We start from the raw sequence: 14695 nt of genomic DNA on the forward strand, positions 1-14695 counted from the left end.
AAATGTTTGCCTTGGCTTTCTCAACTGTAAAAAGAAGTTTTTGTGAGGATCATATGAGATCCTTTACAAATCCGTAAAGCACTTTGCATGTGCCTAGCACTCTATGAACGTTAGCTACTTTTTTAAACAAATCCTTACTTTCTATCCTAGTAACAACTCTGAGACCAAAGGGGAAGGATTAGGCAATCTGGATAAAGTGACTTGCCCAGGGTCACACTGCTAGGAAACATCTGAGACTAGATTTGAACCCAGATCCTTGCAACTCTAGGCCTGGTGCTCTATCTACTATGCCACCTAGCTGCTCCTAGTAGGAGTATTAATAGAGTTCAAAAGAGTCCTGCAAGAGGCTTGTGACAAGTCCAGACTATAAAGGCCCAGCTGCTGAGACAGTCATAGGGTTTTTTGACAACAAGGACTTTTTTCTCATTTTGTGCTTAGTTTTCTTTTGCCGACAATATTACTCATGAATCGTCAGCAGTCAGCACCTCGGTGCCATCTGGTGGTTTGCCTCTATGCACTGATTTGAGACCTTAAGGTCAGTGGTAAGCAGTAGAATCTTCATTTTTTTCCCTTTTGTTTTTTTAAAATGGATATCTTTTGTTTTGATATCACCTTTATTTCCAAATATATCCTCCACCCCTTCCCCTGCTCAGAGGACTATGCCTTGTAACAAAGCATTTTTGTTTAAAGAGAAGAAAAAAACAACAATCCAACAAAATCAATCTACCCATCAACTGAATTTGACAATATATGACAATATAACATCCCTGTTCCCGTACCTCATCCCTCATATCATTCTTGGGAGGCTGATATTAATGATCATGGACTAACACAGACTCAGAGGTCAGTCCTTGCTGGACATTTTTTTTAAGCCCTTACCTTCCATTTTAGTGCTTAGAATCAGTACTGTATATTGGTTCCAAGGCAGAAGAGTGGTAGGGGCTAGGCAATGGGGGTCAAGTGACTTGCCCAGGGTCACACAGCATACTGGACATTCTAAGACGTCCCACTCTAGGGACTGGTGATAAAAGAGTCCGTTTTGGTTGTCACATTTTGTGGGAGGGGTAGTGGTAGGACATGTGGCAAACACTGAGTAGCCCCAATAAACCTTGAAGCTGTTGTGTTGTCTTTGTACTTAACATAGTCATAGGAGTATGGATAGTCAACTGGTCAGCAAAAATATATTGAGTGCCTGCTAGGTGCCAGGCATTGTTGATATAAAGAAAAGCAAAAACAAAAACAAAAAAGGGTCCTGCCCTCAAGGAGGTATTTGCCTAAGAGGGAAAAACTGTGTGCAACCAATCTATAGAGAGGTTAAATTGCATAAACGCAGAGGGAAGGCACCGGCATTAAGAGGGCTTAAGAAAGACTTCTTGTAGAAGATGAGATTTTAGCTGAGGCTTGAAGGAAGTTAGGGAGGCCAAGAGATGGAGATGAGGAGGGAGAACATTCTAGGCAAGAGGGACAGCTAGTGAAAATGCCCAGATTTCAGAGAAGGAATGTCATATCAGGAGCAGCAAGGATGCTGGTGTCCCTGAATTGCAGAATATGTGGATGAAAGTAAAGTATTAAAAAACTGGAAAGGGAGGAGGAGGAGGCCAGGCTATGAAGGACTTTAAAAGCCAAATAGAAGATTTTATGTTTTATCCTAGAGGTAATAGGAAGGCATCAGCGTTTATTGAATTGGAGGTAACATGGGATGATGTGGTCAGATCTGTGCCTGAGGAAGATTGTTTTATAGCCAAATGAAGGATGGGTCAAAGAAGAGGACTCTTGGAGCAGGAAGAATAACCATGAGGCTATTGCAGTAGTCTAAGCATAAGGTGATGAGGGCTTGAATCACGGTAGTGGCACTGTCAGAGGAGAGAAGAGGGTATGGAGGAGAGATGCTACAAAGATAGAATTTACAAGCTTCCAGAACCAATTGGATTGGGGGGGGGTGTGGGCATAGAGTGAGAGAATGAGGAGGGAAGCATTCACCTAAGTCGGGAGTCTGAGTGACTGAGGATGTTAGGGCTCTCGTTAGTAAAAGGAAAATTAGGAGGAGAGCGGGAAGGGTTAGGGGAGGGGGTGAAGATGATGAGTTCAGTTTTGTACATGTCTATGGGACGTCCAGCAGAAGATATCCAATAGGCCCATGAAGATTCAAGAGTTGAGTTTGGAAAAGAGGACTGATCTATTAGCATAGAGATGATAATTTCATCCTTGGGAACTGATATGATCATATATAGTTGAAAGTATATAAAGGGAGAAAAGAAGAAAGCCAAGGACAGAGTCTTGGGGGATACCAAAGGTTAATTAGTGCCCATGAATGAAGCTGGCAAAGGAGATGGTGAAGAAGTGGTTGAACAGGTAAGAGGAGAACCAGGAGAGAGTAGTGTCACAAAAAGCCTAGGGAGAAAAGAATGTGAGGGGTGTAATCAGTAATGCAGAGGGGTCTTAGATGATATCTCTCCCAACGCCTGGGTTATTTTAGATGTGGAACTTGAAACCCCAAGAAAGGAAGTGAGGACTTGCATATATCATACCTTTCATTGGGGTAAATATTGACAAGAATCAATGCAACCTAAGAAGGAGATCCCAGGGCATTCCAATTTCACATTTTCTTTTTTTCTTTTTTTTCTATTTATTGAAACCACTCAGTTATTTTCATGAGTTTGTCCTCTGTTGAGGTTGGGATCAATGCAGAAGTGAAATCTGGTATGACATCTTACATCCAAGGAAACAGCATTTTCGTTAAACATTAGGAAATTCCAGGCTTTGGTAGGAGTTCCTCAGATTTAGAGCAAGAAAATGTGTAGGCCATCTAGTCCCCTCATTTGTAGACAAGAAAATGCAGCTTGGGGAGGTTGAAAAAGTCTCACAAATAGTGTCAGCATCAGAATTTGAATTTAGGTCCTTTGACACCAAATTTGACACCTTTTCCAAGCTGTTTAATTTGGAATGGTTTTCAACAGATTATGACTATTCAGACATTTGCAGTGACATTACTCAGATTTGGCAGCTGATAAATTTGGACTAGGTCAAATTCCAAAGGCATCTTCCTTCTCCTCTGAGATCTTTAAGAACCGTTAGGAGTTGATGAACTTCAGATACTGCCTAGACAATTGGGGGACTTTTTTAATTATTAGGAAAATACCAGCAAAAACTTCTGTATCAGATGCTGCTTAACCGATCTGTTATTGTCTTTGAATAAAATACATATTCCTGAGTCTGGAATTCAAGGCCCTCCACAATCTGATTTCATTTTTCCTTTCCAACATTACATTATTGCCCTTCATTTATTAAATATCCCATGTAAACTGGATTCCTGGGTGTTCTCTAGTATTGCCCTGAACTGTCTTCCAGAGAGTGTGATCCCTTCTTCTTTCTGCTTATTTGGAGCTCTTCTCTTTCTTCCAAGCCCATTTTAGGTACCACTTCTTTCTTGAAACCTTCCCTAATCTATCTTTCCCCACCCTGGCCAGACATGCAGATACTCAGGTGTAAGTAACTTCTCCTTTCTTAAATTTTCCTTGTATATGACTGAAAAATACCTGAACAAAAATCTGCTACATCCTTTTTGGTGGAGTGTAAGCTCTTTGAGGACAGGAATAGCCTTCTTTGCCTTGCACTGGTAAATGCTTCATCATGATTTGTGGAATTGAATTATTAATACAACATTTGTACTTACTCCCAGGCTTGTGAACTACTTGTACTAATTTAAGTAACTTTGGGCAGAAAATCTGTGGGTTACAACTTTCTGGACTTCAGCTTCGTTTGTAAGATGAGAGGACTGGACTAAAAGATCTCTGAAGTCTCTTCTAGCTTTAAATGTATATTCTTAGGGCTCTATGAACTGATATACTTAGTTTGTAGGATTTTCAGAGTTGAAAGAAACATTAGAGATTTATATAATCCAACTATTTTATTTTATTGGGAAACAACCTAAGGCTTGGAGAGGTTAATTAGTTTGCTCAAAGTAACACAGCTAGTAAGTGGTAAAACTGGAACTCAAATCTGGGTCTCTTATCTCCTAGCCTAGCTTTCTTTGGATCTGGTTCAAGGATGCCATATTGGATTCCATGTTCAAGCTATGCTCCCCAGGTTTTCTCTCAGAGCAAAAAGGATGTTTCTAGTTTTCAAATTAAATGATGTAATACCTGTATCAAGACGGAATGGGTCTTTCTTACAAGCTCCAAGTTTTTAAAAAAAACATGGGGAAATCTGTGGACAGTTTCTCATGTCCTGCTAACCTGGTGTCAGGATACAGGCTGCTGATTTCCAGGGGGTGTGAATCTGTTTTTCCTCAGAGTCTTTTGTACCATCATCCCCTTATAGTGGACCATGGCAGAGGACAGTGGGGAAGATCAAGCCTGGCTGTTCCACTCTATCAATAGCTCTGTAAAAGGTTTGACTCTGGGGGAGGAAAAAAAGAGTCAATCAGTTGGCCAACAAGCATTTATATCAAGGACCTACTATATATCAGGCATTGCATTAGGCCCTGAGGGCACAAAACCAAAAATGAAGCAGTTTCTACCCTCAAGGAATTTTTATTTTGTTAAGCTACAACTAGAATCCAAAGTTTCTGTCTCCTAGTCCAGCGTCGTTCCACTGTTTCATAGGTTCCACTATCTCCACAAGTTCCTTGTTTGACATCCAATCAAATTCCTTCCCAATCTGGCCCCTTCTTTTTTCTAGTCTTCTTACACTTCATTCCCCTCCATGAATTCTGTTATCCAACTATACAGTCCATCTCCCATCTCTGTGCCTTTGTATTGCCTATTCCTATATCTGGAATGCCCTCCATCCTTACTTCTGTCTCTTAGAATTCCTGCCTTCCTCAAGACTCTATTCAATCACCTCAAAGACCAGAGGTCTTTCTTTCTGGGTCTCCCAGATGCTCGAGCCTTCTCATCTAAGGCTACTTTCCATCCATTCTGTATCTCTCATGCATAACCCTATTTATTTGCCTGTTGTATTCCTTCTAAAGCTCTTCTAATCAGGGACAATTTTAGATCTTCTTTGTATCTTCAGCACTTAGCACAGGGCTTGGCATATAATAAGGACATAATAAATGCTTGTGGACTGCCTCGGTGACCCTCTCACATTCTTAAGTAGCAGTGAAAGGACTATATGATTAAGTGCCAAAATGTGTGTTACTGCTAATGAGCAGTACAGGAGTTCAGAGGAGAGAAAGATCAGTGTGGGGAGGAGAGATCGATAGATTCAGCACCTTTTGAGCTGTTTCCTAGCACTGGAGGATTAAAAGCTAAGGTGGGGGGTTGGGGAGGCAATTGGCTGGGGGAAGAGGTCTTAGACTTTCCTCTCTCAGGCTAGCTGCTCTGAAATCCAGTTACCTTGGTGAAAGGACAACCTTTTGTTGAGTTCTAATAGGGGTCCCTAGTAGACAGGCTTGCCATTGCTGATCCCCAGAAAGCACAAGCCCAGTTAGGTTCCCGTCATCCTCAAGTCCAGCCCTCCAGGAGAGCTGTTTGCAGAATATCTTAATTCCATGGTCTCTCCTCTCCTCTTCCCTCCTCATCTCCTTTACCCCATACAAAAAGGTAAACAAATACTCCGAGCCCCTAGTTTTTGCTATTAATATTTCATCCTTCTCACAATGCTGTCTAAACAACACCAATGAAATATGAATGAATTGCAGTTTTGACAAATGCATAGCCTGGATGGAATACATACAGAGTGAGGATAAAGAGTGGAGGGGAGTTGGGCAAGCCAGAGTCTGTCCTGGATTTGGTGAGCCATTGTCCTGGCCTTAGCAGTCAGCATGTTAGATGAGAGACCAGGACAAAGAAATGGCCCTGTGTAATCACTTTTTGTGTCCTGGGTAGACTGTTAAACAGGCCACTTGCAGAGCTTGTGGCTGGAACGAATGAAGAGGCAGCATTAAGGGTTGATGGAAGCCTCTGAAGCTCCTTCCCTGCCTTCTAGGCCAAATGAGAGAGGGAGACAGAAGGAAATGAGCTAGTTCAGATCTCCTAAGTGAGATGGGAGCAGTGAGGGAGGATAGAGTGATTGTGGGTGACATCTTGCAATTCATCTTCTCTCTCAGAACTTATGAGGGAAGGAGTTTGCTCTCCCTGTCCCTTGTATTTTCATATTCCTCTTTCTGGGTCTCAGTTCTGCATATTTCCATTTAAGAGGGAATCTCTCCCCTTAGCGTATCGGCACTGTTCATTAGATTAGCTAGTTGGAATGGCAATATTTGCGAATTAGGCTAGATGACCTCTTAGAGCCCCTCCAAATTGAAATCTATGATGCTTTCTGACTCCAGGCACAAGGTAGGCATCAGGCTGATGTTGAGCACTTATGTTTGTCTCTTGAATGCCACATATTTCCTGGAACTCCTGATCCCTTTCTTGGATGGTTGGTGGCTTACAGTCCTTTCATATCCACTGATCTTCGTTTATTCTCCTGGCTGTTCATTCTCTCTCTCTCTCTCTCTCTCTCTCTCTCTCTCTCTCTCTCTCTCTCGATCTCTCTGTCTCTCTATCTCTCTCTCTCTCATTGCCTATCTCTTTTCTCTGTCTCCCTCTGTCTCTGCTTCTGTCTTTCTCTTTCTTCTTCATCTTTCTTTAAAAATTTTTAATTCAATAAATTTATTTAAACATATTTATAATCTGTCCTTCCCACTACCTCTCCACTTGAACAACAAAAACAGTAACAATAACAAGAATAAAATCTACATCTTAAATAGTCATAGTCCAGCAAAACAAATTTCCACATTGATGATGCTGGGAAATGTATCTTTCTGCTTTTAAAGTTCATCACCTCTCTGCCAAGGGGCCTCTTTGCTTTCTTTTTTTCCTTCTGAACTCAACTTCCAGATCACTAGATGCCTGCTGGATGTCTCCATCTAGAATGTCCCATAAATATTTCAAAGTAAATACCAAAACAGAATTTATTATCTTCCTCCTCATAAACCGTTTTTCTTAATAAAGTTTCAAGTTCTGTTGAAGAAACCACTTTCCTTTAAGAAGTACAGGTGCAGAGTCTGAGTGGTTCTCCAGTTTGTACTGTTTCTCCCAGCCTATACCTAATCAATTAACAAGTCTTGTCACTTCTCTCTCCACAGTATTTTTCACATCCTTCTTTTCATTCATATGGTCAACATCTGAGTCTAGGCCCTTATTTCCTTTCTTCTGGACAGTTGCAGTAGTATTCTAATTGGTTTCTTTGTCTCTAATCTGTCCCCCTCTTCCATCCATTCTCTGCAGAGCTTTTCAAAAACACAGATTTTTTACATCATCCTTCTACTTAACAAATTCCAGTGACTCCTTCCTGCTTTATGGATAGAATGCATAATTAGCATCTTTTTCTTTAAATGTAATTTTTTTGCCTCTCTTCTTCCAGATTGTCTTTCACTTCTATGTATTTGCCTTACCAATCTAGTGTTCTCTTTTGTTTCTTTGTTGAGATTTGTTGTAGTATGTTCTAGTTTTCCATTCTGACCATTATTTTAGCTGTTCTGGCCATAAATTCTGCTTTTATAATTCTCATTCTCTTTTGAACTCCTCAGGAACAGCATGTTGTCATTCTATGTTTTCCTCAAATTCCATAAGATCCTCTGACTCATTACATGTTGAATCATTTTTCTTTATTTTATGATATTTATTTATAGATGCCTGAATAGAGGCCATATTTCCTTCTATTGTTACTGTTTTTCCTATAGATTTTCTTGTATAGGTTCAAGGCCTTTGAGTTTTCTTCTCTGAAATTTTTGGTAATTTTCCTTTTTTTTCTTTCTTATTTTTCCCTGTTACTCACTTTCTGATTCCTTCCCCTCTGATTGTAGTTTCCATGGGGACTGGAATTCAAAGCATTTCAGTCTCTCATTACATTGAACAATTTATGGTTCACCAGCCTAACTTTCTGTCTCATTTGACTTTTGGGTGGTCAGATCTGACTCCAGCTGGATGCTATGCCTTTCCCTTCAGGTTTGATGGAATGCTTCACAGCCCCTGCACATACCTTATCCTATCCCACTTTCTATTACTTAGTTCTTTGACTGGGCACAAGCAGTTTGGAGCTTTGCAGTGCTGGTGTGGCAGGGCCGTGGCCCCTGTCCAGGCTTTTGCTCCCAGAGGGCTGTAGCTGCCTGTCTGTCATGACTAGGGCAAATTTCCCTAGGCTGGAGTGGGAGTTTCCAAAACACTGGAAAGGGGGAGGTAGGCTCATTTCTGTGTGGGTGGAATTGGTTGTAAGCCTATGTTGTATTCTTGGGTCTGCTAGTGTTGCCTGACTGCCAGAAGCATGGGAGGTTTAGTGAGCATCATTTTACTCAGTCATAACCTTCTTTTGGATTCCGAATGTCCTATATCATAGAAAGGGTTGCAATTGCTTTATCTTTAGTGTATGATTTCTGTTTTGGAAAGGTTTGAGAGGTCATGAAGGTTTGGAGAAAAAACCTTGTCCATTATCTTGTGGCTTATGTAACCCAGAAATTCCCTCAAGGATAGAATACAAACTATTTCATTTAGCATTTAAAGTTCTTCACAAAAAGGCTCCAATCTATCTTTCTATTACTTCTCTCATATTAAGTACCAGCCATATAGTTCTAAATGACATACATAGTATTCCATGTACCACACATGTACTTTTGCACACTGTCTATTTTTTAAAACTCTTACCTTCTTTCATAGATATGATACTAAGTATTGGTTCCAAGGCAGTGAGGGCTAGAGACAGTTGGGGTTAAGTGACTTTCCCAGGATCACACAGCTAGGAAGTATTGTAGGCCAGATTTGAACCTAGGACCTCCCATCTCTAGGTCTGGTGCTCTCTCCACCCAACCACCTAGTTGCTCCATGCTATCTCTTTTTTCTTTCTAGTACCTAGCATAGTGCTCAGGAAACACTTAGCACTTACAGTAGTTGTACTGAATGTAACACTCTTCCACAAAAGCCTTCTCTGTCCAATGCTCTTTTCATCTCAACTATTACTGATTCAAAAGTAGATATTTTGGGGTCTGGTAGCAAAGGAGGACAGGTCCAAAGCAATTTAAGGACAGAAAGAAAGATGCTTATTTTGAGAGTACAAAGGGACCTAGTAATACTCTCTCAAATCATGCCATGTTGTGTGGGGCACCATTTCTGTATTCTTAAGGGGATTCACTCAAGGAGATGGCATCCTCAACTTTTCAGGAAAGGGAGATTAAATCAGGTAGCTAGCTGAGAAAGTGACAGGAGCTGATAGCGGAAACTGGTTTCCTGAATGCTTATAAGAGTTTTCGGGGTAGGATGGGGTAAAAAATCAAGGATGAAAATGATTCATAATCCTATATGATACAGATGAGATATAGTTAGGCGAGATGAAGATGGGGTTGGGTAGTTTTAATCCAGGAAGCAAAAGATGACCTTGAGAAGCCAGTGATTGTACCAGTTCACGAGTGGGATGATCTCAAACCTTTAGACATTTACCAGTAATCCATTCCTAGAACTGGAATAGTTTGAGGAGCCTTCAGCGGTTTTACCTCCCGTCCTTGGAAGCACATAGTGCCTGACTGCATGATAAGAAATTGTGAGGCTCTCTCTAATTATAATTATCATCATGGATGTCTCTCTTAATTACTTTATTATAATTAGCGGATGCCTTTTCCTCACCATTTGTGTGCTTTTTGGAGTCACTGACATTTGAGAGCCCCAAAATAGGGATGTTTGGGGAAGAGAAGTGGAGGGGGGAGGAAATGGAATTTCTTCATTTGAGACAGTGTGGGGAATTGAGAAGCTTTACAAAGAGACCAAGAGAAAGCTAGAATGGAAGGTGACGGATTATTTGCTTGGCAGATAGGAGTATGGGACAGTAGGTAAGAACATGGAAGTGAGGAGTGGCAGAGAAAGCAGAGGGTCTACAAAATTATTATATATATGTATGTATATGTATATACACAAATATATACATAATTATATTCATATCTGTATAATATATAAACTATGCACGTGCATATATAATATGTACTATAGGATATACCATAGACATATAGTTATAGCATATATATAGTTATATGTACATATATCACATATATACTATATGGTATATAGTTTGTACTGTAGTATATGTACATCTTATATATAGTATGTGAGAGTAGTATATAATGTAGCAAAATATTTCTATAATATACACACATGTGTATATACTATATTATAGCAAAATATTCCCATAGTATACATATATACTATATAGCAAAGTATTCCTATAGTATATACACAGACACTATAGTCTATATAGTATACACTATAGTATGTAGTATAATATTCCTATAGTAGACACATATGTGTATATCGAGTATAACATGTATACACTATTAGTAGTTTATACTATATGTATAGTATATATACATACCATATATATCACATAACAATACATGCTATATATACACTACATAACTATAGAATATATACATACTATATACTATTTATAGCATGTATATAGTATATACTATAGTATACACACATGTATAATACACTATATTATATACTATTATATATACACAATATAGACTCAATATAGTATATGTATATATTGTAGTATATATACATACTATATAGAATATAGCATAATATTCTTATAGTATATACATATGTGTGTATATATAGTATATTATAGAGTATGTATATATGCATACTGTATATTATAGTATAGAGTATAAAATTCTTATAGTATATATATCTCCATATACATTTATGTATATATATACATGTATACATGTATATATGTATATATTCTTGTAAAGGCATTGAGGAAGTAATCTTATTGGCTCCAATTTGAAATTTATTCCCGCGGGTTTCATTTTGGTGCGTTCATTAAGTAATTCAGATCAGATGTTGTGCCCTCCACACTGGGGCTCTCCCCCTTCCCCCAGCCCTTGGAGTGTTTATGAACACCAAGATTGCCACAGAGCAGCTTAATGTTCCTTGACCAGCCGCGAGTTGGCTTTCATCGTTTATCGTACTTCTTTCCCTCTCACAGCCTTGTGCACAGAAGAATGCGTCCATGGCCGCTGCGTCTCCCCTGACACCTGTCACTGCGAGCCTGGCTGGGGAGGCATTGACTGCTCCAGTGGTGAGTACATCCATAACCCCCATGGGCATGAGAGTGGCATCGTCGGAGGGACCTGCCTCTGTAGGGCTCTGCCTGGGGGTGAGGGAGCTGACAAAGTTTCTTCGCTCCGTGAATCCCCAAAATGTTGCTCCCAGTGGGATGGAGGCGTAGGATGGTAGGCTCACCATCTTGAGTTGGAAGGGGCCTCAGGGGCTGCCCAGTGAAGGAGAGGGTACAAGTGACAAAAGGTATAAATGGATGTTCTTGTAATTTTGGACATTGACTGGGTGTGTTATGAGCAGGTTTGTTGAGACTTTGTGGATGGGTATGTATGATGTGGGTATTTAGGGGAGGGTGGAAAAATGAATATATACTGTAGGGATGTACAGGTATTAGTGACACTTATGGAATGATGGGTACTTAGGGGAGGGAATGGCAAGGATTCTGATTTACCTGCCCTTAGGAAGTTTCTCCAAGCATCGTTATAAAGAACTGTGCTTTTTTTTTTTCCCCCTCTTCTTGGGCCTTGGCTCATCTTTGGGCATTTATATATATTTTTTTTTCTGTGAGCATCTCCCTCTCTGTGTGACTGTGAAGATAGAAGTCTAGTAGGGGGCAAGGTAGGGGGCTCAGTGGATTGAGATTCAGGCCCAAAGACAGGAGGTTCAAATCTGGCCTCAGATGCTTTCTAGCTATGTGATCTTGGGCAAGTCACTTAACCCCCATTGCCTCGCCATACTACTCTTCTGGCTTGGAACCAATATACATTATTGATTCCAAGATGGACAGTAAGGATTTAAAAGAAAAAGATAGCAACCTGGTGCTCTTGGGCTCTCACCAAAACTCTTAGTGTAGTTGCCAGTCTCTTTCCAAAGGCAGTGATTCAGAAGCCTTTCTAGTTATGTGATGTGCAGAAATATTACTGGTTATATATAGAGAATTTTGGGTGTTTTGAGTTGGATGATCATTTTGGAATGGAAAATTCAGGAAATGGAGGTGGGAGATCTGGGCAGGTTTCTCTGGTATATTGGCAGCTTTACTGGTTACACTGTCATTTGTTTCTTCTAAGGCTGTCCTTCTTAACATGGCTTTGATATGTCTCCCCACTTTGAGTCTTTCCGCCTTTCAAATCTATCCTCCCCACAGCTGCCAAAGTGATATTCCTAAAAGACATATTGATATTCCTAAGGCATAGGTCTATTTATGCCACACTCCCGTTCAAAAAGCTCCAGTATGGCTTTGGAGATATATTACAAATTCCTCATTTGGCATTTAAGACCCTTCCTAAGCTGACTCGAGCCTGACTCGTCAGACTTAGTACATGTTACTCTCTTTCGTGTATTCTGTATTCCAGCCAAACCAGCCTACTTGTTTCTGATGCATAATAACCCATTTCCTACCTCTGTTCATTTGCACAGCCTTTTTCCTAAACCCAGAATGCATTCTCTTCTCATCTTCAACTCTTAGATTTCCTAATTAGCTTTTTTTCAAATCTGACTTCAAGAACTATCTCATCATAAATGACATCTTCATTGACTTTTTGCCTAGTGGCTAGTATCCTGCCGTGCCCAACCCCAACTCGTCAATTAATTCGTATTTACATTTTATATGTTTTGTTCTTATTCATGGGCATGTTCCCCATAAGAAAGCATAAGTCTTTGAAGGCAAGGACTCATGTTTTTGCTTTTATTTTCCAAGTGCCAGGCGCAGGGTTGGGCACATGTTGTCAAGTCATTTTCATTTCATACTCTTCATGACCCCATTTGGGGTTTTCTTGGCAGAGGTACTGGAATGGTTTGCCATTTCCTTCTCTAGTTCATTTGACAGATGAGGAAACTGAGGCAAATAGGGTTAAGTGACTTGCTCAGTTTCATAATGCTAGGAAGTGTCTGAGATCAGATTTATACCCAGGAACATGAGTCTGACTCCAGATCTGGCACTCAATCCACTGTAGCACCTAGCTATCCTTCTGGCACATAGTAGGTGCTTAATGTATACTTACTGATTGCTGCCTATTTTTTTCAAGGCGTGGTCTGATTTCTGTGCCAGAAGGGATGAACTGATGCCAATTTTCAGAGTAAGAATAGACACATAAGTAAACCTTGAAAGCTTGGAGGTGTTAGGGGTTTTTCTAGACTATGAATTCCTAACCTTGGGTCTGGGAACTGAAAAATATATTTATATATTATGATAACTATTGCACTATAATTCATTTTCTTTGAACTTTGTTTTATGTATTTAAAAATATGATTCTGGGGTAGCTAGGTGGTTAGTGGATAGAGGTTCAGGCCTGGAGTTGGGAGGACCTGGGTTTAAATCTATCTTCAAATATTTCCTAGCTGGGTGACCATGGGCAAGTCATTTAACTCCATTTACCTAGCCCTTGCCCTTCTATCTTAGAGTCATTACTAAGACTGAAAGTAAGATTTTTAAAAAAATATGATTCTGAGGAATCCGTTGACTTTACCAAGGTGCCACTGAGGTCCATGACGCAGAAAAGATTAAGAAACTATTTTAGACTGAACCCATGATTTCATTGGTGTAGGGAATCCCAGTGAGGAAAATTCCTCTTCTAAAGCTGCCTGGCACCTTCTCTATAGCTCGGTCCTAGAGCATTGCCTGGGGACACTCAGAGGTTGTGATGCACCCAAGGTTACACAGCCAATATATATCAATCCAGCAACAAACATTTATGAAGTGCCTACTATGTGCTAGGCTTTGCACTAAGTGCTAGGGAAGAGGTGGGACATGAACTCAGGTCTTCCGGATTCTGAGTCTTGTTCTTCAATCACTATACCTCTCTTGGAGATTTTAGAGGATCCAATATGGAGGAAATGTTAACCCTCCTGGTCATAAACTTCCAGACCATCTGATGATGAAGAACAGAGAGAAGGCAGTACATCAGTTTACACTGAATAAAGAAGACAGAGGGACTGTTATTAAATTATACTAATCTCACAAGTGGAGATAAAAGGAAAAAAATTTTTTTCTCCATATTGGATATCTAGCTTTTTAAAATAATTAGAGATATTAAAGCATTGACAATGATTGAGATAGAAGCATTATTCATAACTTTTATTTCCGCACTGGGCATTGATCCAGTATATTTCATTTATGAGTTTTCAGCTGTAAGGAGAGGAACGTGAGCCAATTCCTAAATTAAATATGCCCTGTTAACTTTTATAAATGATACCCCAGGATTAGCTTAGAAGCTTAAGCTTTCGTTGTATTAAGATAATTGTCGCATTCCCAGTGTCCCGTTGTCTGTTTGACTCTCATCCCAGAGTGCTTTGCAGGCTTGTGCTCTGTGTCCTTTGCAGCAGAGTGATGTCCAAAGGCCTGGGATAAAGATGAGGAAGGAGTCTTTGCCTTATTTTCTGTCTGTTCCCTACTGTCCATGTTCCTTATCTCTTTTGCTATTGTTTAGTCATTTCAGTCATGTCTCACTCTTTGTGATCCCATTTGGGGTTTTCTTGGTAAAGAAACTAAAATGGTTTCCCATTTCCTCCTTCAGGTCATTTTACGGATGAGAAAACTGAGACAATCAGGATTAATTGACTTGCCTAGGGTCAAAGTACCTGAGTCTGGATTTAGACTCAGGTTTTCCTGACTCCAAATTTAGTGCTCTATCTACTGTACCACCTAGCTTACTTCT

The 14695-nt window shown here is 40.0% G+C and overlaps 1 protein-coding gene across 2 annotated transcripts in view; it reads left to right on the forward strand.

Moving 5' to 3' along the window:
• The window catches only part of MEGF11 (multiple EGF like domains 11), a 317433-nt gene that overhangs the window by 57208 nt on the left and 245530 nt on the right, over nt 1–14695 (forward strand). For both annotated transcript variants that reach the window (XM_044662411.1, XM_044662412.1), the window contains exon 2: nt 10969–11061. In XM_044662411.1, coding sequence (XP_044518346.1) covers nt 10969–11061 — 93 coding nt within the window. The remainder of the gene's footprint in view (nt 1–10968; nt 11062–14695) is intronic.

The sequence above is a fragment of the Gracilinanus agilis genome, chromosome 2 (genome assembly GCF_016433145.1).
Source record: "Gracilinanus agilis isolate LMUSP501 chromosome 2, AgileGrace, whole genome shotgun sequence".
Lineage (NCBI taxonomy): Eukaryota > Metazoa > Chordata > Mammalia > Didelphimorphia > Didelphidae > Gracilinanus > Gracilinanus agilis.